Below are 21,596 nucleotides of genomic sequence, written 5' to 3'. Positions count from 1 at the left end.
AAAAACATTTTCAGAAAGAACTACTTTATGCTATGGATGAAAAAAAAAAACCCACACACCTTTCATCTCATGATACAGCCCTCATCATCTAGGTATTTCTGACAAGTACACTAATTTCCTTCATGTCAAGCGAAGGACTAAAAATAAGGTATAACCCATAATAAGGAAGACTTGGCATTATTTTGAGCAGCTGTATTTAAACAATTTGAAATCTGCATCCTTTGATCAACAGGGAAACCAGGTGCAAAGTTTAAAACAAAAGAAAAATAAAATGAGGCTACAACAGCTCACTACAGTATTTGCCAGCCAGCCATGTTTTTAAGACACCCGTTATACATATGCATGAGATGATTCAGTATGAGTCTCCAGTGTATACAAATTTTCTCTTACACACATTTGTTATGGCAATCCTGAAAACCTGAATGGTTAGGTGTCCCAACATTAAAGGGCTAGGAAACACAAATGTATTTATTTTTAGCACTCTTCGAAACCTCAGTCTGGTCTAGATAAATTTAGCAAAAGTACCTTAAAGTCTGCAAAATTTGAAAGAGACGCAGCAATAATGCTAACCTCATTTTATAGTCATAGTCTCCAGTTTCCTGCAGCAGTTCAATGGTAGATTCTACAGCAAAAGTTGGAAATCCGTGGCAATTATGTGCCATATTTAAATAAATGTGTATTTTCAGCAAATTTAACTGTGCTCTTCTGACAGTTAACTGCAGAGGAAACCAAATCTGTTTGCCAGAATAAATAATACAATCATGGTGATCATAATCCCTTAGCTTACACATATAGTATTCTGGCTACTACAGGAACTTGAGAATAAGCATTCATGATATTCTACATCTGTCTTATTGCTACACTCAATGACGTTATATGGAAATAATTTTAGAACAAATAGGAAGAAATATTTTTTCACTCAAATAGTTAAGCTCTGGAACTTGTTGCTGTAGGGTGTGGTAACAGTGGTTACCATATCTGGGTTTAACAAATGTTTTGGACAAATTCCTAGAGGAAAAGTCCATAGTCTGCTATTGAGATAGACATGGGGAAACCACTGCTTGCCCTGGGATCGGTAGCATGGAACGCTGCTACTATTTGGGTTTCTGCCAGGTACTTGTGACCTGGATTGGCCACTGTTGGAAACAGGATACTGGGATAAAAGGACCATTGGTTTGAACCAGTATGGCTATTCTTATGTTCTTATGCTAAAGTACATAATACTCTGTCCTTAGCTAGCCAATTGGAGCATGAAAGTGGTAGCTTTTTGCTCTCGGTGCCTGTAAAAAGAGGTCTACCTTGGGTATTTTCTCATTTCTGAAACAGCCAGTTTGCTAATTTTGAATCCAAAGACCATCCCTGCAATTGCAGTACTTTGCCAAGTCCATCTGTTAAATGATTCTATAGACTAGGCAGATAAACGAATTTCTGGAATGATCCCATTGCTAATATCTGATCCCCAACTCTGGGTGGAGACACAATCAGCAGTTCTGGTTATATTGCACATTGCTATTTGATCATCTATTTACATTAATACTTCTGTTTCTGAGTTGGAGGGTGAAAACATTCACCATGCTAAAGGTCACTCTTCGTTCCAACTGATGTGTAATTTTTTTTCCCTGTGGACAAAACTGAAAAGGAGCTATTTTAAGAGCAACAGACCTTTTTTGTTAGGAAACTAAATAAAAAAATAAGAGGAAAAGAAGGTCCCTTTGGTACTCAAAATTAGTAGGTTAAAAGGTAAAGAAAAAGGTTAGCCTTCATAAACTACAAGAGAATGCAGAAAGAGAAAGACAATAACATCTAGAAAGGCTAAGAGAAGCAGGAAGAGTAGTCAGGAAAGTAAAGAAACAAATGGAAGCCAAAATAGCCAATACAGTTAAAGGAAGGGGGGGGGGGGGAGAGACACAAGATATTTTTTAGTTATGTTAGTGAGAGGAGGAAATGCAAGTGTGGCGGGGCTCAAGGGTGAAGAGGATAAATGTGTAGAAGCTGATAATGATAAAGCGGAATTGCTTTAAAAATATTTTAGTTCTATGTTCACAGAAGAAGAGACAGGAGAAGGACTGCAGAATACAACCCAAATAGGAACTGAAGTGTGGTAGACCTTGAATGATTTTCAGAAGACTGTGAGGAGCTAGCTAACCTAAAAGGTAGAGAAAATGATGGGGCCTGATAGGATATATCCAAGGTTACTGAAGGAATTTTGGGAAGTTCTGATGGCTCCTCTGCAGTGTCGGGGGTGGTCCAAAAGGACTGGAGAAGGGCGGATGTGTTCTCTCCACAAAAGTGGGAGGAGGAGGTTGGGACCTACAGGCCAATTTGTCTGACCTTAGTGGTGAATAAATTAATGGAAACATTTTTAAAACAAAGGATAGTGTTTTCTGGAATCAAATGGATTGCAGGTTTCAAATCAACATGGTTTTTAGTAGAGGTAGGTCTTGTCAAACAAATCTGATTAATTTCTTTGACTGGGTTACCAGAGAAGTGGATAGGAGAATTATAATAAACAGAGTGCCCTGAGTATGGGCCCTAAAGTGACTTGGTTAGAAAACGATTGAGTGGAAGGCAACGAAGGGTAGTAGTAAACGATCAATTCAGCATACGAGGCCAGATTTAAATATCTATTTTCAAAAAAACATCAAAAGGCAAATATTATAATCACACACTGTATTCTCAAAAACAGCTTAAAAAACGAAAAAGGAAAAAGCCTCTGAACCCATACTGAGCAAAATTACCAGCTCAAAGACAAGAAAGGGTGATTACTTCATTAGTTATAACATTTAGCTTTTGATTATTTTTTTTTTATATAAATTAGTGGAGTCTCATCTGTTAAGGGTTATTTTTGGCTTCAAATATCTTGTTTTATTTTTTAATGTGACAAATTTAATAATATATACTTGGGAAGAAAGGTGGCAGAGAGAAGATATAACATTTAAATACCTTTATGGCATAAATGCACAGGACGTAAATCTCTTGCAATCGAAAGGAAGAGCTGCATGGGAGCAGGGATAGCGGGATTCCTACAGGAAACCTCTCCAGGTCTGCGGGGAGATGGACCCAGGATCTGAGATATCTTCACGCAAGTGTCTACCCTCTCCCGAACTGCAGGGTACCCGCCCGGAACATACCTCAAGGCATCCTGGTGGTCTAGGGGCTTCTTCGGGGTAGAAAAGATCCCCATCTTTCCTGTCTGCTGCCGCTGATCTTCTCGCTGTCTCACGGCAGCCTTTTTAAAAAAGCGGAGACAGCGAGAGGATCAGCGGCAGCGGCCAGGAAAGTGTGGAGATCTTTCCTGCCCCAAAGAAGCCACTAGACCACCAGGGTGCCTCGAGGTATGTGCCAGGAAGGTTACCAGGGCCTGTGGGGAGGTGGATGGATGGAGTCGGGATGTCAAAATGAAGTCAATTAGGTTACCATTTCCCCTTTCTCACACAGCCATCATCGCAGTTCACTCAAAACAAAGCAAATGAGCTGATGCATCCATGTTGTTGTTCTTTATGGTTTGTGACATTTTTATTTAATCTCAATTACATTTTCAAACATGCCGGCTTGTGCAGCATACGGATGTACACAGAAGTATAATAACGAAATAACTTTTCATAAGTAGAGTAGTAATTTGTTATACATCATAATCAATGTGTCATTTAGATGGGCAGGTTACAAGGATACCCTAGCACTGTTATATTCATGCAGATATTTTTTTTTTCACCTGGTAAAGGGCCACTAAAACAGACATCATGTTATGAGAATCAATTGTTTAACATTCAGAGTTTCTATCTATTTACTTACATATTTATGACATTTATATCACACATTAAACATGAATTAGGTTGAAACCTGGGAGCATTTAAATCTTTTTTTTTTTCCTGTGTCTATATCAAAAGACAAAGATGGCATCTGGGAACTTACTCCTTTTGTTTTGTGGATTGCAGTGGTATATTATAAAAATGCACTTGCCTTTTTTTATTACTACTTTTTCCATGAAGGGCTTCCTTCATGCAGAGGTTTTGTCCAGCGTCAGTCTAAATGTGCCAACATTGTCCAGTTCAGCACACTATTAGCCACCAAGCTCCTACAAAGTTAATTTTGTTCAATACAAAAATGTATCTGTTGCCTCAGGCTGTTTGCTATATGAATATTCCATCAATGTTTCATTATTGCTACCAAGTATTACATATTAAGGGTGTTTGCTTTAAACTTTGTTCTAATTCATTTATCCAGTCCTTACATACATATGGTTTTGCTTTTTTAAACCCAAAGGTGAATCCTAAGGGTGGTTGAACAATTGGGTATAAAATGTGTTGTTTCTGACTTTACTTGTTTTGGAAATTGGACTGCTTTGAGTCCTGTGCTGATCTATAAATCTGTTGTCTTAGAGTACAGAAGAAAATTATTTATTGTACTTTTACTAGTATTTTACTGATTACAGAATCTGGCATTCTTGGGGGGGGGGGGGGGAGGAGGGGAGTCAAGCTGACTGCAGCATGGCAAAGGCTGGGCAGGCTGGGAGCTGGGATGAAGAAGTTTACTTGCTGCAGGGACAGGCTACTACTACTACTATTTAGCATTTCTATAGCGCTACAACGCGTACGCAGCGCTGCACAAACATAGAAGAAAGACAGTCCCTGCTCAAAGAGCTTACAATCTAGATGGATGGGTTATTTCCCACAGGGACGGACAGGGACGGGTTAAATTTCTGTCCCTGTGCAACTCTCTACTGTGAAACAGAGGGAGTACAGCATGAAGGTGAAAGGGGACAAACTAAGGTGTGTTGTCTTTCCTTGCTAGTTTTTGTTCAAGAAACATACACCAATATCTTATCTACATCTTCTCTGAGGCTAAAGGGCTATAAGCAAACAAGCCTAAGAGCTGATATAAGGGTTGGAGACATTGTTGAGGTAGTTTCAGACACATCATATATGGGAGCATATTAACATGCTTCCCCATTCCCTTCTTCTTCTAATAGATGAGCCCCTGCCCCCCCCCCCTGCTTTTTGAATGAGCTGGGAGGCAATTAGAAGCCTTTTGTGAACATATAAGATATATAAATTGATTTTATTTACAACCATGCATACTCTTCCTTAAGCCTTTCTCCATTCACATCCCGAAGACGAAGGAAGCTAAAGCAAAATCTATTTCTTTTTTTTAAACCAAATACATTTTAGGTATTTAAAGTAAAAGAAAAAGTAAAATTAAATAAGTAAAAGAGGAAAAGAAATTAGTGAGAAAGTTCAGGGGTAGAGGCTCACTTTCGCATCCAGTCAAAAACAGCAAAGATATTGTCTAATATCATTGAATGTGTCATCTGCCCTTGGTATAAGGGGTAAATTGTATGATTGGTTTGCATCCTATTTGTCTGTGTTTTGCTAGTTCAGAGCACAGGAGGTGTTTCTAAATCTATTCCCATTTTGAGAGGGGTCCCACAGGGGTCTGCTTTATCTTTGTTTATATGGCCCCTTTGTGTAAAGTTTTTTAAACATTAGATGTTGAGTACCGGAATAGTATCACGGGGAGAACAGTTGTCCTCAAGTTTGACATCGTGTATGAATGCAATTTGTAAGTGGATGACAACTAATAAACTTAATTTAAATGTGGATAAAACTGAAATTCTTGTGATAGGGGGGAAAAAAAAAAAAAAGAGGATGAATGTTGGCCTCAAATTCTTTGTATGGGTGCAGTTGATATATCTGTGGAGGAGATTAGATTGTTGGTTGTAATCTTGGACTGCCATCTTTCAATGAAAGAACAAAATATGCATGTAGTTAAATCAGCTTTCCATCAATTATGGATGTTGTTTCATTTAAAACCCATATTATGTACAGTGGATTTTAGGAGTGTTATTCAGGCTATGATTGTCAAAAACTGATTATTGTAATTCTCTTTATTGGGTGTTCCAGAGCACAGGATCAAAGCTTTACAAATGGTACAAAATGCAGCTGCTAGGTTGGTTTTTGGTGTTTCCAGATTTGAACATATAACTCCATATTTGAAACAACTTCATTGGTTACTTGTGAAATATCGAGTGCAGCATAAAGTTTTAAGTATAATTCATCAAGTAATATATGGTAAAATGCCTTGGTATTTTGGCCCAAGTTTTCACTTTGTCTACATCAAGAAGGTCTTTAAGATCAGATCTTAATCAGATTTTTCAAAGTGCCTGAGTTTGCAATTGGTTCAGTACATTATGTCTTTACTTGGGTTTCTGTTTTTTCTATAGCAGGAACGTTAATGTGGAATGCCTTGCCAAGTCAGCTTTGCTTAACTACTAGTTTCCAGCAATTTAAGAAATTATTAAAAACACAGTTTTTTGTTCAAGCAAACTCTTGATATAGTGCAGTTTTGGCAGTTATGGCGGCAGCACCTTATGTTTTGGATTATGTTAGTAGTATTTTGTTATATTTCTGTTAATTGATAATGTTTTGTTTTATAGGCGGGTTAGAAGTGTTTAAAATAAAAATAAATAAAACTGAGGCACTAGTGTAGAGGCAGCAACATGTGGCAATGACTGCACATGCTCAGAAGCTTTTTGCAAGCTAATTCTGAGCTCAGAAAGCTACTTTATCTTGGTGTCATTTAACACCACCACCCACATGTGGCTGATTCATCCTGCTTGTTGGAGAAAGAGGGGATCCCAGAAAGGGGAGAGGGACCAGAATTGAGAAACAAAAAATCCCTCTGATCACCACACTCTCCCCTCTGCAAGTCCCTCACACCTCCACATCATCTATCCCACCACTCACCTCTTTTCCCCACACAACCCCCTCCCAAATGCCTTTAATCTTGTCATCCACCCCCCCCAACATTCCCTTGCCCTGATTTCAAGCCCCTCACTCCCTCTGTGCAAAACAGTACCCCAATCCTCTCACTCTCAATATCCCACAACCCACCCTGAAATATCTACATAAGGTATATAAGCATCAACATGCCGGGACAGACCAAGGTCCATTGAGTCCAGCACCCCGTCTCCGACAGCACCCAAAAGAACAATTTGTCCCGCCCATCCCAGAAATAGTGGATTATTCAAAGTGGTGTGTGGTAAATTTTAACACAAGCCCCCCCCCCCCCGGTCCACCTCTGCGCCACCCCCCCCCCCCCCCCAATTGCAGAGCTGGCTATACCCAGGGGGAGAGCCGGGGGGGGGGGGGGGGGTCATGCATTACTCTCTCCGGGAATTTTTTTTTTTATGTTTCCAGGTTCCAATCTAATTCAAGTTTAACGTGGGATAAAATGCCATAAATAAGTAAATAAATAGATAGAAACCTGATTCCCATAACATGATGTCTGTTTTAGAAGCCCATTAGCAGGAGAAAAAAAAATCTCTGCACCAATAACAGGGTTAGATGTCATAAATAAGAAACTAAATAAATAAATAGCCAGAAACTCTGAATGTTGAGCACCTGATCCTTATAATACGACATCTGTTTTAATGGCCCTTTACCAGGAGAAAAAAAGATCTCTGCACAAATATAATACATGCTATGCTGTCGCTATAACCAGCCCCTCTAAATGACACACTGATTATGATTTATAACAAATTACTAATCTATGAAAAGTTATTCCATTACTATACTTCTCTGACCTCTGTGTACATCTGTATGCTGCCAAAGCTGGCATGTTTGAAAATATAAGCGAGATTGAATTAAAATGCTACCAACAATAAAGAACGACAACATGGATGCAGCACCTGATTCTTATAACATGATATCTGTTTTAGTGGCCCTTTACCAAGAGAAAAAATCTCTGCACAAATATAATACATGCAAGAAGGTGTTTCTATAACCAGCCCCTCCAAATGACAGAGTGATTACCATTTATAACAAGTTACTACTCTACCTATGAAAAGTATCCTCTGTGTACATCCGTGTGCTGCACAAGCTGGCATGTTTGACAGTGTTGCCAGATGGGAAATGTGTTGCCAGATGGGAAATATTTTCCCGACCCAAAATCAGCCCTAAGCCCGCAAAATGTCAAACCCCGCCTCCGACATTAACCCCGCCCCTGATGTCACATCTGACGTCATTACCCCGCCCGTCAACCTCTGACGTCATTAACCCCGCCCCCTGACGTCAACCCCGGCCGTGGGGCTTCTATTGGACCAAATTGAACCAATAGAAGCCCCGGAAAGCGCCCAAACCTGCAACGCGGCCGTGAAAAACCAGCCCAAGTTCCCTCAGCGGCTCACGGAAACAAGCCCAATTGTTGCGGGAAACATACAGCCTGGCAACTTTGCTGGTCTACCCGAGCCTTGTCTCTGCCGAGTAGTGTACAGCCCCGCTGATGTAACTTCCTGTGGGTGGATCCGGCAGAGAAAAGGCTCCGGGTTGGTCAGGCAGTGGTGAGGGGTGAATATGAACATAAGGGACGACATGATGAGGTATGCTGGGGCCGGGGGAGGAGGGAGAGAGGAGGAGAAAAAAAAAAAAACCGATGCTTGTGTGCTGGCTGCCTGACTCCAACAATCAGCTCGCAAAATCAGTAAAATTTAAAGGCTCGTGCGAGCCGGCTCCAGCACACCACTGATTATTCCCACGTCTATTCAATAACATTCTATGGCCTTTTCCTCCAGGAAGCCATCTAACCTTTTTTAAAAGTCCGCTGAGTCAACTGCCTTAACCACTTTTTCCGGCAACGAATTCCAGAGTCTAACTACGCGATGAGTGAAGAAAAATTTCCTCCGATTTGTTTTAAATTTACTACACTGCAGCTTCATCATATGCCCCCTTGTCCTAGTATTTTTGGAAAGCGTAAACAGATGCGCCACATCAACCCGTTCCATTCCACTCATTATCTTATAGACCTCTATCACATCTCCCCTCAGCCCGCCTTTTTTTTCCAAGCTGAAGAGCCCAGCCTCTTCAGCCTTTCCTCATTCTGACACATGCTCTGCCTACCCCTCATATTCTGTATTTCCCCTCACTCACACCCCACGTTCTGCATGCATATTTAATCCTCTTGCGTAACCTAAGCCCCTCTAACCCGCTCACACTCTCCTCACCCTCCCCACAATCTGTCACACTCTCTCCCTCCCATACTACATCCCTACTTGTCAGAAGACAAAGATAGTGTGATACCTTGGGCCACATCCTCCTCCTGTGCTGCCCAGGGCTTATATCATATGTGGGTGAAAGCATGATACTTCAGGTCAATCAGCAAAGAAGGAGAACATGGCTTGAGGCACTGCACTGCCACTGTTGTGTTCCTCTTCCTTACAAACTGGAACAAGTTAGGGACAGGGAAGAGGGAAAAAAAAAAAAAAAAGAGAGCGAGAAAGACCTTTGATCCCACTACTGCCAACACTGCAGACCCCAGTCTCCTATGGCAACTCCACACACAGAATGGGAAATTATGAACAAAGAGCTAGATTTTGTGGCCCATCCTGTTGCATCAAGAGAGTGGGAGCTCTACCTATAGCTTTAAAAAAATAAATTGTACCTTTGCAGCACAGAAATGAATAGTCTCCTGCTTTAATGTTGCTGATCTTCAAATTACTGAATAAAATTCTTCCCACCAATCAGTCCCCTTTGAGCTTGGGATCAGAGAGACAGGCACAAAGAGCATTAGCTAGAAGTGACAGGATGTGAGAGCAGGGGACACAGTGTACCTCTGAACCATACTTGTCGATATCACCTAGTCAAGCAATTCAAGATGATGATGAATTAAAAAAAAAAAAGGTTACAGAGGCCTGTGAAATCAGTCAAGTCTCCTAAATTATGTAATCATTACACACTTAGGGCTGGCAAGAGCTAGAGCTGAATCTGAATGGTGTCCAAATGACAAAATAATATGAATAGTAGAACAGGTGAAGTATCCCGGCAGAATGCTACTGCCAAAGGGTCTGTCAGCTGGGAGAACTGTCAGGGCAAACCACATGGCTAGGAGTAATTGATTTCTCATTGCACAATACCTTAGGAGCACTCTTCCTAGTCACGGCTCACATCTCTCCCAGATATTCAGAATAGCAGCATTCCAAAGGAATTGTGAAAAGACATTATCAGCAGTATCTTAATGGCATCTAACTTTTTTTTTTAATCAGTGGGATGGCAGAATCTTTTTTCTCCTTTGTAAAAAATAAATTTTCTCCTTCCACCTCATCAAGTAAAAGGGAGTCCATAAGCAAACAGCAGGAAAAGAAATGAAGCATGTTCCACAACATACTTTGCTAATAAGAACTGATGCATTACCCTGCAAGTATAAAGATGTTGTTAATAAGACCGGTCCGGTCCTCTGTCGCTCAGAATATTGTGATTTGTTTCGCAGTAGTTGAATCAAGGCTTCCCAGTCGTCATCACCATAGTTTACCATATAGTAGCCATTCATGTCCACATTGAACTTCACCCATGTCACCTCATCCTGAAACTCAATCGTATCTATACAGAGAGAAAAGCAAACATGTTGGTTTATAGAGCTCTGGTTGATGTCTCTTCTTCTCACTGCTATACAATAATTATTTTCTACTATATATAATTAGAACCTGTGCAATGTTTAAAATAGTTCCACTCAAATCTGAGGAGAATATATATTCAATTAATATTTATTCAATAGATATTAGATGGCAGGAAGGAAAACCCTCAAAGAGCTCCAGGTCCAAATACCTCTAGAGCTATATCAATCTGATTTAATCTTCATCATCGGCAAAAAACCTTCCTTCATATTATAAAGTGTCCAAATAACACCCATATAATGTCCAACTGAAAAAGTGCACAAACTCAGAGCTTTCACACAAAACTACAAACAATGCACTTATCTTAAACTCTTCGAGCCTGATTTTCCTGAACCAGGTGTTCATAAAATAGAAACGTTTCTATATGCTTGTGAAAAGAAAGGTTGCCATTTAATACAAAAAGTCTGTTCCAAATATGTGCAGCTTGGAAGAAGAAAACTATCCAGTGTCCACTTAAAGCTTCACCCTTAATATACAGAACAAAGCAAGTGGCCGTAACAGCAAGGCACTATTCTATATTAGACCCTGACTTTTCACAGACCTAGGCCATGTCGGTTTTCATGCAGAGGCTCGTTCCTATAATAGGCCTCAGGCACACTGCTGACACATCAAGGCCAACAGAGGGGAAAACCAACTATTCATAACAACTTAATTTTACCAAGCTGGGGACCTTTATGGATAAGAGAAAAACAGTTATGACATCTGAAGCCGGATCTGTGGTCCCTCAAAGTCATAAAAATGGAAAACACCAAAACTGGTTCATGGGTCAGCATGCCTCTTCAAATCCCCAGAAAAAAGTATAAGAAGGGCTCCAGACAACATCACAGGAGGAGTAGAAGCAAAGAAAGTCCGTCTGTTAGCTAGCCAGCCAGCTGAGCTGACCACCCACTAATGGCTCATTAAAGAAGTGCCCCCCTCCCCCCCGAATGCTGATCTGCCTGGGAAGAGTTACCATCTGATAACCTGGGTATGGTTCTTGCCACTGCATTCCTGAGAGGAGAAACACGCTTGCCACCCCAGCTGTGGTGCCTCTGTCAACAGCAGCTACCCGACTACTTGATCCAGTGTTCGTGATTGGGTGAGTGTGTTGTCATGTATCAGGTTGAACTGCTTTCCTTGGGAATCAGGTGTTCTATCATTTTTAGAACTAGGAGCTAGTGTGTGTTCCTTGCCCTACCTTGACAGATACATAAATTCATTGCTCTTCCATTATTTTGAGTAATTCTGCACCAAGTGCAGTGTCTCTGATTTGCATTACTATTATTGCTATCAATATAGTTAATAAACAGCTTTTCTATTGTTATAACATCTGAGCCTTGTGTCCTTTCATATCAGTATTTCTTTGGGCTAGGGTGAGCTTCAATATCAATGTCTAGAAGGATGTATAATTTCACATATCATTCAGAGTGCTATTGTAATTTGTTACTTATGTCTACATCCCCTCTTTGCCTGTCTCTACAAGAGCCATGGTAATACTTATTTTAGCCCCACATTTAACATAAGAAAAGTTAACAACAATCTGACAAAAGAAAAGCTCAAGCAAACATTTGGCACCTCTATCAGAGCAACTGGATAAACTGAAGCCAGACTTTTAAAATTCTAAAGATCAGACAAGCCGCGGCTGCTAACCAGTGAAGTTGTTATCAATAAAAGGAGAGATCCTTTCATATCCCTGATCTGCAAAATATAGCAGCCAGGAAGATCTTTAGAAATTGGCACGTCTTCCATAGATTATGAAAACTTTTGAGTAAACTGAATTACAGAAGTCTAGCTGGGAGAATAGCGCCGTCTATACCAACAAGGCAAAACAATCTTCATAATATGAATGCACTGACCAAAGTTGTTTAGAAACAGTTTCTTTCAAGATCAAACAACTTATTTAGATTGTGAGTCCACTAAGGACAGAAAAGTACCTGTATATGTAAACCACTTGGTTTATCACAGAAAGGTGGTATATCAAGATCTATATAAATAATTCCCACCTCCAACGCTCGAAGCTCACTCCGTGGCAGTGAAGTCATGAAGTACTGAAGCCCTGTAGTGTTCGTAGGCTCTCAGCCCCGCCCACACAATTCGCAACTCCAACGTTCTGAAGCTTTTCCCATGACACTGAAGCCTTAAAGCCCTGTAGTGTTCGTAACCGCTCTCCACCACCACTCAGACAGCCGCCCTCAGCCCCGCCCCTCCTAAAATACGTCACTCAGCCAATCACAGCACCCCTCTCACTCCCGCTCCAGCCAAACCACAAAAGCCTTACTTTGCCGGGAGGGGGGTCCACACCCTGAGGTGAGGGGGCACATTTTAGCCTCCCCCCCCCCCCCCCCCCCCGCCATTGCCGACCCCCTCCACCGCCACCAACTTCAGCCCCCCCCCCCCCTCCCGCCGCTAACACGCCGTCGCCTACCTTTGCTGGCGGGGGACCCCAAACCCCACCAGCCGTCGTCTTCTTCCTTCAAAAGGCTTCTTCCTTCTGATTCTGACATCCTGCACGTAGACGTCAGAATCACAGAACGAAGCCTTGCTGAGCTGATCTGCAAGGCTTCATTCTGTGAGTCTGACGTCCTCTGAATCAGAATGAGGAAGCTTTTGAACGAAGAAGACAACATCAGCTGGCGGAGGTTGGGGTCCCCCGCCAGCAAAGGTAGGCGACGGCGGGTTGGCGACGGGAGGGGGGGGTCGAGAGCGTCTTCGTTGGGGGGGGGGGACCAGTTGGTGGTGGTGCGGTGGAGGGGGTTATGACTTCAAACTGAAGCTGACGAGCGAGCGGGAGAGGGTGGAAGACCTGTGCCCATCATATATCATTGGATGTTTTATTTTCATTTGTATAAATTGTGTAGCTGGAAGAAAATATCATAAAATAAATAAGCTATTTAGGGATATATTAGGATTGACACTAATTATTACTGGGACAGGTTTTGGGCAAACCTTACATCTTGCATTTTTTTTTACACGACCAGATATTTCATTGGATGCTGCAGGAAGAGCAGTAGTACTGCGTTAGGTGCAAAGCGATTATAGTGGGATGTGCCAAACATAAGCATGGCCCTTTCAAGGAGATATGCCAGGATATAGCCACCCCCTAGCAGGGGAAGGAAGCTGCTTTGAGAAAGCTAAAGAATAAAAACAATTTATACCAATAAGCAGTGGTTCTCAGATCTGTCCTGAGGATGTACCCAAGCAGTCAGATTCTCAGGATGTCCACGCGAAATCTGCATGAGGCAGATTAGAAGGACTTATTCCTTTCCTTACAATCCATCTTATGCATAGAAACTGTACCCTATCTTTTTTGTGCTCCCCTACAATAGGTTTTGAGGGGGCCAAGCTGGAACTCGGAAGATAACCTTGCTAGCGCCCGTTTCATTTCTGTGAGAAGCGGGCCTGTTTTCCTAGTATCTATATAAATAATTCCAACCTCCAACGTTCTGAAGCTCACTCCGCCGGCAGTGGAAGCCGTGAAGCCCTGAAGTGTAGTGTTCGTAGGCTCTCAGTACCACTCACAGACCCCTCCCAGCCCCGCCCCACCAACACGTAATTTGCACCTCCAACGTTCTGAAGCTGCCTCCGTGCCAGTGAAGCCCTGAATGTTCGTACCTCACAGCCGCCCTCACGCCCCGACCCCCCCGCACAATACGTCACTCAGCCACTCACAGCACCCCTCTCACTCCCGTTCCAGCACAACCCACCAGCAGTCAACAAAGCCGTACTTCGGCGGGAGGGGGCCCCCCATTGCGACCCTACCCGCCATTGCCGACCACTTCCACCTCCACCTCCTCCGCCACCACCACCAACTTTGCAGCCCCCCCCCCTCCCCGCTGACAACCCTCCCGCCACCAACCCACCGTCGCCTACCGTTCCTGGCGGGGGACCACCAACCACCGCCAGCCAAGGTCGTCTTCTTCCTTCAAAAGGTTTCCTCTTTCTGCTTCTGACTTCCCGAAGGCTTGCTGAGTTGATCTTCATTCTGTGAGTCTGACGTCCTGCACGTACAAAGTGCAGGACGTCAGAAACAGAAGGTGAAAGCCTTTTGCATGAGAAGACGACCTCGGCTGGCAGGGGTTGGGGTCCCCCGCCAGCAAAGGTAGGCGACGGCAGGTTGGCGGCGGTAGGGTTGCGGCAGGGGGAGAGGGTCCTGGAACTCGAAGGGGAGGGGGGACGGGTGCCCTGGAACTTGGAGCACAGGGAGGGAAGGAGGGAGGGGGGGCATGGAACTCGGAGGGGGGGAGGGTGCCGCCGTACAACTAGACACACAGAGGGATGGAGGGAGGTAGGGAGGGGGCCATGAGGAACCTTGCTAGCGCCCGTTTCATTGCTACACGTAAGACTTTAGAAGTTTTACCACTGGTAAAAACTCACCCTGTCCTGAAGGGAATAGTAGTTGGTAAGGTTTCTTGGGGGGGGGGGGGGTCACTAAGAATATTAATTTTAATATACTGTGCCATGCACTGATTCACTCTACACTGTGTGCCCATAAAATTGCACACAGACATCACACTACCCTGCACCAGCCCTGGGTCAGGTCCAAGTTCCATGTAGCCCAGTATTCCCTGCTCTAACAGTGACAAAGCCAGGTCTCAAATTCTTAACAGATCTCCCAAAATTAGCAGGATGCCATGCTACTCCCCCCCCCCCCCCCCCCCCCCCCCCCCCCCCCCCCCCCCCCCCCCCCCCCCCCCCCAATAAAGCAGTGGTTTTCCACAGGTCTACCTTAATAAGTGTTTAGAGAGTTACCTCCAGGAATTTGTCCAAATCTTTTCCTAAACTCACCTTCTGTTTTATTACCTCATCTAGCAACACGTTCTGCACTGAATTCAAAATGTTCTCCCATTTATTTTAACAGTATTACTATGTAACTTCATGGCATGTCTGCCAGCCTTTATACTTTTGAAAGAGTCAAGCAATTTGTGTTTACCTATTCCTCTCCATTCAGAAATTTGTAGACCTATCATGTCTCTCCACCCATTTCTTCTCCAAGCTGAAGAGCACAAACCTCTTTAGTATTTCCTCATATGAGAGTTGTTCCCATCTCCTTAATCATTTTGTTTGCCCTTCCTTGTATCTTTTCTAATTCCACTATATCTTTTTCAAGAAGCAGTGACTGCACCCAATACTCATGCTAAGGTGGCACCATGAAGTGATACAGAGCATTATATCATTTTTTGTTTTGTTCTCTTCCTTTCCTAATGATTCTCAACATTGAAGCTTTTTTGGCTGCTGCCACATAGTAACATAGTAGATGACGGCAGAAAAAGACCTGCACGGTCCATCCAGTCTGCCCAACAAGACAAACTCATATGTGCTAGTTTTTGTGTATATCTTACCTTGATTTGTAACTGTCATTTTCAGGGCCCAGACTGTACAAGTCTGCCAGCACTATCCCTGCCTCCCAACCACCAGCCCCGCCTCCCACCACCGGCTCTGGCACAGACCGTATAAGTCTGCCCAGTACTATCCCTTTGCCAATATTGTGCCTTTGGAGCCCAAGGACCCAGCACTTGACGTCTTAGATGTTTTCTTCTTGCCCATGAAGGTCCCTAGCAAAGTACACAAAAGTTGTTGTGAACAGTTGTTTGTCTATTAGCCTTGGTGTGTCAGCAATGTGCTTGAGGTCTATTGCAGGAACAAGCCTCTGCACAGGAAATGACATGACCAAAGTCTGTGAAAAGTCAGGTTCACAATATAGAATAGTGCTCACTGTAGTGCCTGCTTTGCTTCTACAGGAACATTTACACCTGTTCCAGAAGGCGTTTTGACAAAGTGCCGCACGAAAGACTCCTGAAGAAATTGCAGAGTCATGGAATCGGAGGTAGGGTATTATTATGGATTAAGAACTGGTTGAAAGATAGGAAGCAGAGAGTAGGATTGCGTGGCCAGTATTCTCAGTGGAGGAGGGTAGTTAGTGGGGTCCCGCAGGGGTCTGTGCTGGGTCCGTTGCTTTTTAATGTATTTATAAATGACCTAGAGATGGGAATAACTAGTGAGGTAATTAAATTCGCCGATGACACAAAATTATTCAGGGTCGTCAAGTCGCAGGAGGAATGTGAACAATTACAGGAGGACCTTGCGAGACTGGGAGAATGGGCGTGCAAGTGGCAGATGAAGTTCAATGTTGACAAGTGCAAAGTGATGCATGTGGGTAAGAGGAACCTGAATTATAGCTACGTCTTGCAAGGTTCCGCGTTAGGAGTTACGGATCAAGAAAGGGATCTGGGTGTCGTCGTCGATGATACGCTGAAACCTTCTGCTCAGTGTGCTGCTGCGGCTAGGAAAGCGAATAGAATGTTGGGTGTTATTAGGAAGGGTATGGAGTCCAGGTGTGCGGATGTTATAATGCCGTTGTATCGCTCCATGGTGCGACCGCACCTGGAGTATTGTGTTCAGTACTGGTCTCCGTATCTCAAAAAAGATATAGTAGAATTGGAAAAGGTACAGCGAAGGGCGACGAAAATGATAGTGGGGATGGGACGACTTTCCTATGAAGAGAGGCTGAGAAGGCTAGGGCTTTTCAGCTTGGAGAAGAGACGGCTGAGGGGAGATATGATAGAAGTGTATAAAATAATGAGTGGAATGGATCGGGTGGATGTGAAGCGACTGTTCACGCTATCCAAAAATACTAGGACTAGAGGGCATGAGTTGAAGCTACAGTGTGGTAAATTTAAAACGAATCGGAGAAAATTTTTCTTCACCCAACGTGAAATTAGACTCTGGAATTCGTTGCCGGAGAACGTGGTACGGGCGGTTAGCTTGACGGAGTTTAAAAAGGGGTTAGATAGATCCTAAAGGACAAGTCCATAGACCGCTATTAAATGGACTTGGAAAAATTCCGCATTTTTAGGTATAACTTGTCTGGAATGTTTTTTACGTTTGGGGAGCGTGCCAGGTGCCCTTGACCTGGATTGGCCACTGTCGGTGACAGGATGCTGGGCTAGATGGACCTTTGGTCTTTCCCAGTATGGCACTACTTATGTACTTATAAATGTGCACGGGTGCATAATAGCTACAATTGTGCAGGTTTTGTGAGGCTATTTTATAAAGCTATACATACTAAGCAGATTTCAACCTATTGTCCACAAATGACACCTAGATGACCTTTCTCCTGGGTGGTGACTCCAAATGTAGATCCTAGCATCATACACTATTTATTTATTTTTATTAGGATTTTGCAATTTCTCAAGCTATCTGCATGTGATTGAACAACTATGAACAATTCTGTATTATCCACAAACTTGATCCCCCAACTCATCATTCCCATTTCCAGACTATTTATAAACACATTAAAAAGCACGGATAGCAGTACAGATCCCTGGCGTACTCCACGATTCACCCTCTCCAATTGAAAGAATTGTCTATTTAACCCTACTGTTTTCTAATCTAATTTCCTAACACATGGTTTTTTATTTTCTCAGGCATTCTTATGAGGAAGTTCGTCAAAGATTTCTAAATATCTAGATACACTACATTAACTGGCTCACTTTTAACAACAACATCTTTTTTGCACGCCTTCCAAAAAATATAATAAATTTGTGAAGTAAAAATTTCACTTTGTTAAATCCATCCCATTAAACCACATTTGTTTACATGTTCAATGATTTTGTTCTTATAATAGCCTCTACCATTTTGTCTGGCAATAGCATCAGGCTTACCAGTCTGTAATTTGCTGGATCACCCTGGAACTTTTTTTTAATTGGTCTTTATACTGGCCGCTTTCCCAATTTTCAGGGACTATGCACAATTTTAATAACTGGTTACAGATTACTACTAGTACATTTGCAACTTCATTTCTGAGTTCTTTGAGTACTCTGGAGTTTATACCATCTTGTCCAGGTGATTACTGGCTCTTTAGCTTGTCAATTTGGCTTATACATCTTCCAGGATCACCAAGATTTGTTTCAGTTCCTCCATACTGTGAACTTTTCATATAAATTTCTGGTACTGGTAGCTACCCTGCACACTCTTCAGTAATATCCAAAGCAAAGAATAATTTAGTGCACATTGAGGCAGTTATGTCTCAGTAGTTTTTTTTCATATTATGTGTACATGAATGAGAAAAACAGCAGCACTACTTTAGGGGATTAAAGGCAGGAAAAAGACATGAAATTCTTGTTATCCTTTGGGCTCATTTTTCGCCATGACCCCCAAACAACCAAAAATGAATCCTTTAAAGTAATCCAAGATGGAAAAAAAAATTAGAGAACGAAGGATTTCAATACAGATAAAATTTCTAACTTTCAAATTTCATGACACAACATACCTTCTAGTATTTATATATCCTGACTCACTCTCTAGGTTTAAGAAGTGAGAAACTCAGTGATAGTCATTCTAACCTTGGCACACAAATACAAGCTTCCATAAAATGGCTGCCATTTGAAGTACAGAATACAATGTCAGGCAAGGTACAACATGACTCTGCATCATCTGTCTCTTACATAACATCAAATACTAACTTAAAAGCTCTCCTTGAGATTTATTACCATCTCTAGAAAGAGGTGACCAAAGTCTCGAGAAACAATGAACTCAGCGCAAACAATTTGTAATACCACAGTTCAAACACCATCCTTTTATGTAAAAATATAAACTAAAATTTTTAAAAAGTTACATAAATTCAAACATGTGCCTTTTCAGTGTGCTTCTGGACCAATGATATGAAAAGTCAGTCATTCTCTACACATTGGATTTACCGTAGGCGCCGACTCCGTGGGTGCTGTGGAGGCTCAAGCACCCACAAAATTCACCCACCGGAAGTTCATTCGTTCCCTCCCTCCGAGTTCCAGGGTCGTCGTCCCTCCCTTTCTCCCTCCCTTCCAGTCCCCCTGCCTCCGAATTTTATAACTCATCTTGACTTACCTCGTCGGGGTTACAGCGGCCGGCAGCAGCGGTAAAAGGCGTGCAGGCTTGGCCCTTCTCTCTCTCTCTCTCAGCTCTGGTCCTGCCCTTGCGGAAATAGGAAATGAGGGCGGGACCAGAGCTGAGAGAGAGAGAGAAGGGCCAAGCCTGCACGCCTTTTACCGCTGCTGCTGGCCGCCGTAAACCCGACGAGGTAAGTCAAGTTGAGTTACTGGAAGGGAGGGAGGAAGGGAGGGATGACGACCCTGGAACTCGGAGGAAGGGGGACCCTGGAACTGGGAGGTAGGGAGGGGGGATGACCCTGGAACGGGAGGGAGGGAGGGGGGACGACCTGCAACTCGGAGGCAGGAGGGGGACGACCCTGCAACTCGGAGGGAGGGATCCTGTGAGGGAGGGGGAGGGAAATGAGAGAGAGAGAGGGACCCTGGAACTCGGAGGGCAGGGGAGGGAAAGGAAAGGAAAGGAGACAGAGGGGAGGGAGGGAGGGGGTCCTGGAACTCGGAGGGAGGGAGGGGGATGAGGGGAGGGAGACGAGGGGGGTGCACCATCTGTAAAAAAAAAAAAAAATTCAGCACCCCCAATCATTTTGAAAAGTTGGCTCCTATGGGATTTACTACTTCAATCACCTCTTCCCTGAGTGAGATGATTAAATTTGCAGATAACACGAAACTATTCAAAGTTGTCAAAACGCATGCAGATTGTGAAAAATTGCAGGAAGACCTTAAGAAACTGGAAGACTGGGCATCCAAATGACAAATGAAATTTAATGTAGACAAATGCAAAGTGATGCACATTGGGAAGAATAATCTGAAACATAGTTACCTGATGCTAGGATTCTTCTTAAGAGTCAGCACTCAAGAAAAAGATCTAGGTATCATTGAAGACAATACGCTGAAATCTTCTGCCCAGTGTGCAGAGGCAGCCAAAAAAGCAAACAGGATGTCGGAATTATTAGGAAAAGGTTGCAAAGTAAGGCCAAGAATATTATAATGCCTCTGTATCACTCCATGGTGAGACCTCACCTGGAGTATTGTATTCAATTCTGGTCACCATATTCAAAAAAGTTATAGCGTAATTAGAAAAGGTTCAAAGAACAACTAAAATAATAAAGGGGATGGAACTGCTCCCATATGAAGAAAGGCTAAAGAGAAGAGCTCTTCAGCTTGGAAGAGAGACCACTGAGGGGGGACATGACTGAGGTCTACAAATTCTGAGTGGTGTAGAACTGGTAGAAGTGAATCAATTTTTCTCTTTCAAAAAGTACAAAGACCATTGGACACTCGATGAAATTACATGGAAATACTTTTAAAACAAATAAGAGGAAATATTTTTTCACTCAAAGAATTGTTAAGCTCTGGAACTTGTTACCAGAGGATGTGGTAACAGCTGTTAGCATATCTGGGTTTAAAAAAGGCTTTGACAAGTTCCTGGAAGAAAAGTCCATAGTCTGTTATTGAGATGGACATGGGGGAAGCCACTGCTTGCCCCAGGATTGGTAGCATGGAATGTTGCTATCAACTGGGTTCCTGCCAGGTACTTTTGACCTGGATTGGTCACTGCTGGAAGCAGAATACTGGCTTAGATGGACCATTAGTCTGATCCAGTAGGCTATTCTTACGTTCCTATGATCACATTTCATTCCTCAAAGGAACCATCTAAATATTCTTCCAAAACATCAAAAAACAAATGTTATACTTCTAACACCAAATATGTTTTATTGTTAGGGGTGGACATCAATCTGTTCAGATTTTTATTTTTTTATTTTTATTACATTTGTACCCCGCGCTTTCCCACTCATGGCAGGCTCAATGCGGCTTACATGGGGCAATGGAGGGTTAAGTGCCCAGAGTCACAAGGAGCTGCCTGTGCCTGAAGTGGGAATCGAACTCAGTTCCTCAGGACCAAAGTCCACCACCCTTACCACTAAGCCATTCCTCCACTACTGGGATATTTTCAGGATATCTCTAATGAATATGCAAAAGATAGGTTTACACACAGTTCAAGCAGTATGCAAACAAAAACTTCTCCTGCATACCCATTAGAGATGTCCTGAAAGCCCAAGCAGATCAATGTCCAGAGGAGTACACAACCTCCAGTCCCTATGTATCTCACCATAAACAAAGTGGAAACTTGTAAGAATGATGCAGTGTCAAGACTGCAGGGGGTGGAGGGGCCAGAAAAACGTCACCAAACATGTTTCTAAAAGGCTAATTACAGTAAAAGAAAAATAAACTGGAAGCGTAAATAAGATCCATGCTATTTAAAAAAAAAAAAAGCACTGGATATCAGACAGTGCAAAGGACCACATTTG

At 42.8% G+C, this 21,596-nt stretch overlaps 1 protein-coding gene across 1 annotated transcript in view; it reads right to left on the bottom strand.

The window, feature by feature from the left end:
* Positions 1-21,596, bottom strand: part of LNPEP (leucyl and cystinyl aminopeptidase) — a 169,616-nt gene that overhangs the window by 30,072 nt on the left and 117,948 nt on the right. Inside the window, 2 exon segments of the mRNA XM_030193410.1 lie at positions 10,185-10,228; positions 10,231-10,370. Of these exon segments, the coding sequence (XP_030049270.1) occupies positions 10,185-10,228; positions 10,231-10,370 (184 nt within the window).

The sequence above is a fragment of the Microcaecilia unicolor genome, chromosome 2 (genome assembly GCF_901765095.1).
Source record: "Microcaecilia unicolor chromosome 2, aMicUni1.1, whole genome shotgun sequence".
NCBI classification, from domain to species: domain Eukaryota; kingdom Metazoa; phylum Chordata; class Amphibia; order Gymnophiona; family Siphonopidae; genus Microcaecilia; species Microcaecilia unicolor.
This window is presented reverse-complemented; position numbering and strand designations above follow the sequence as displayed.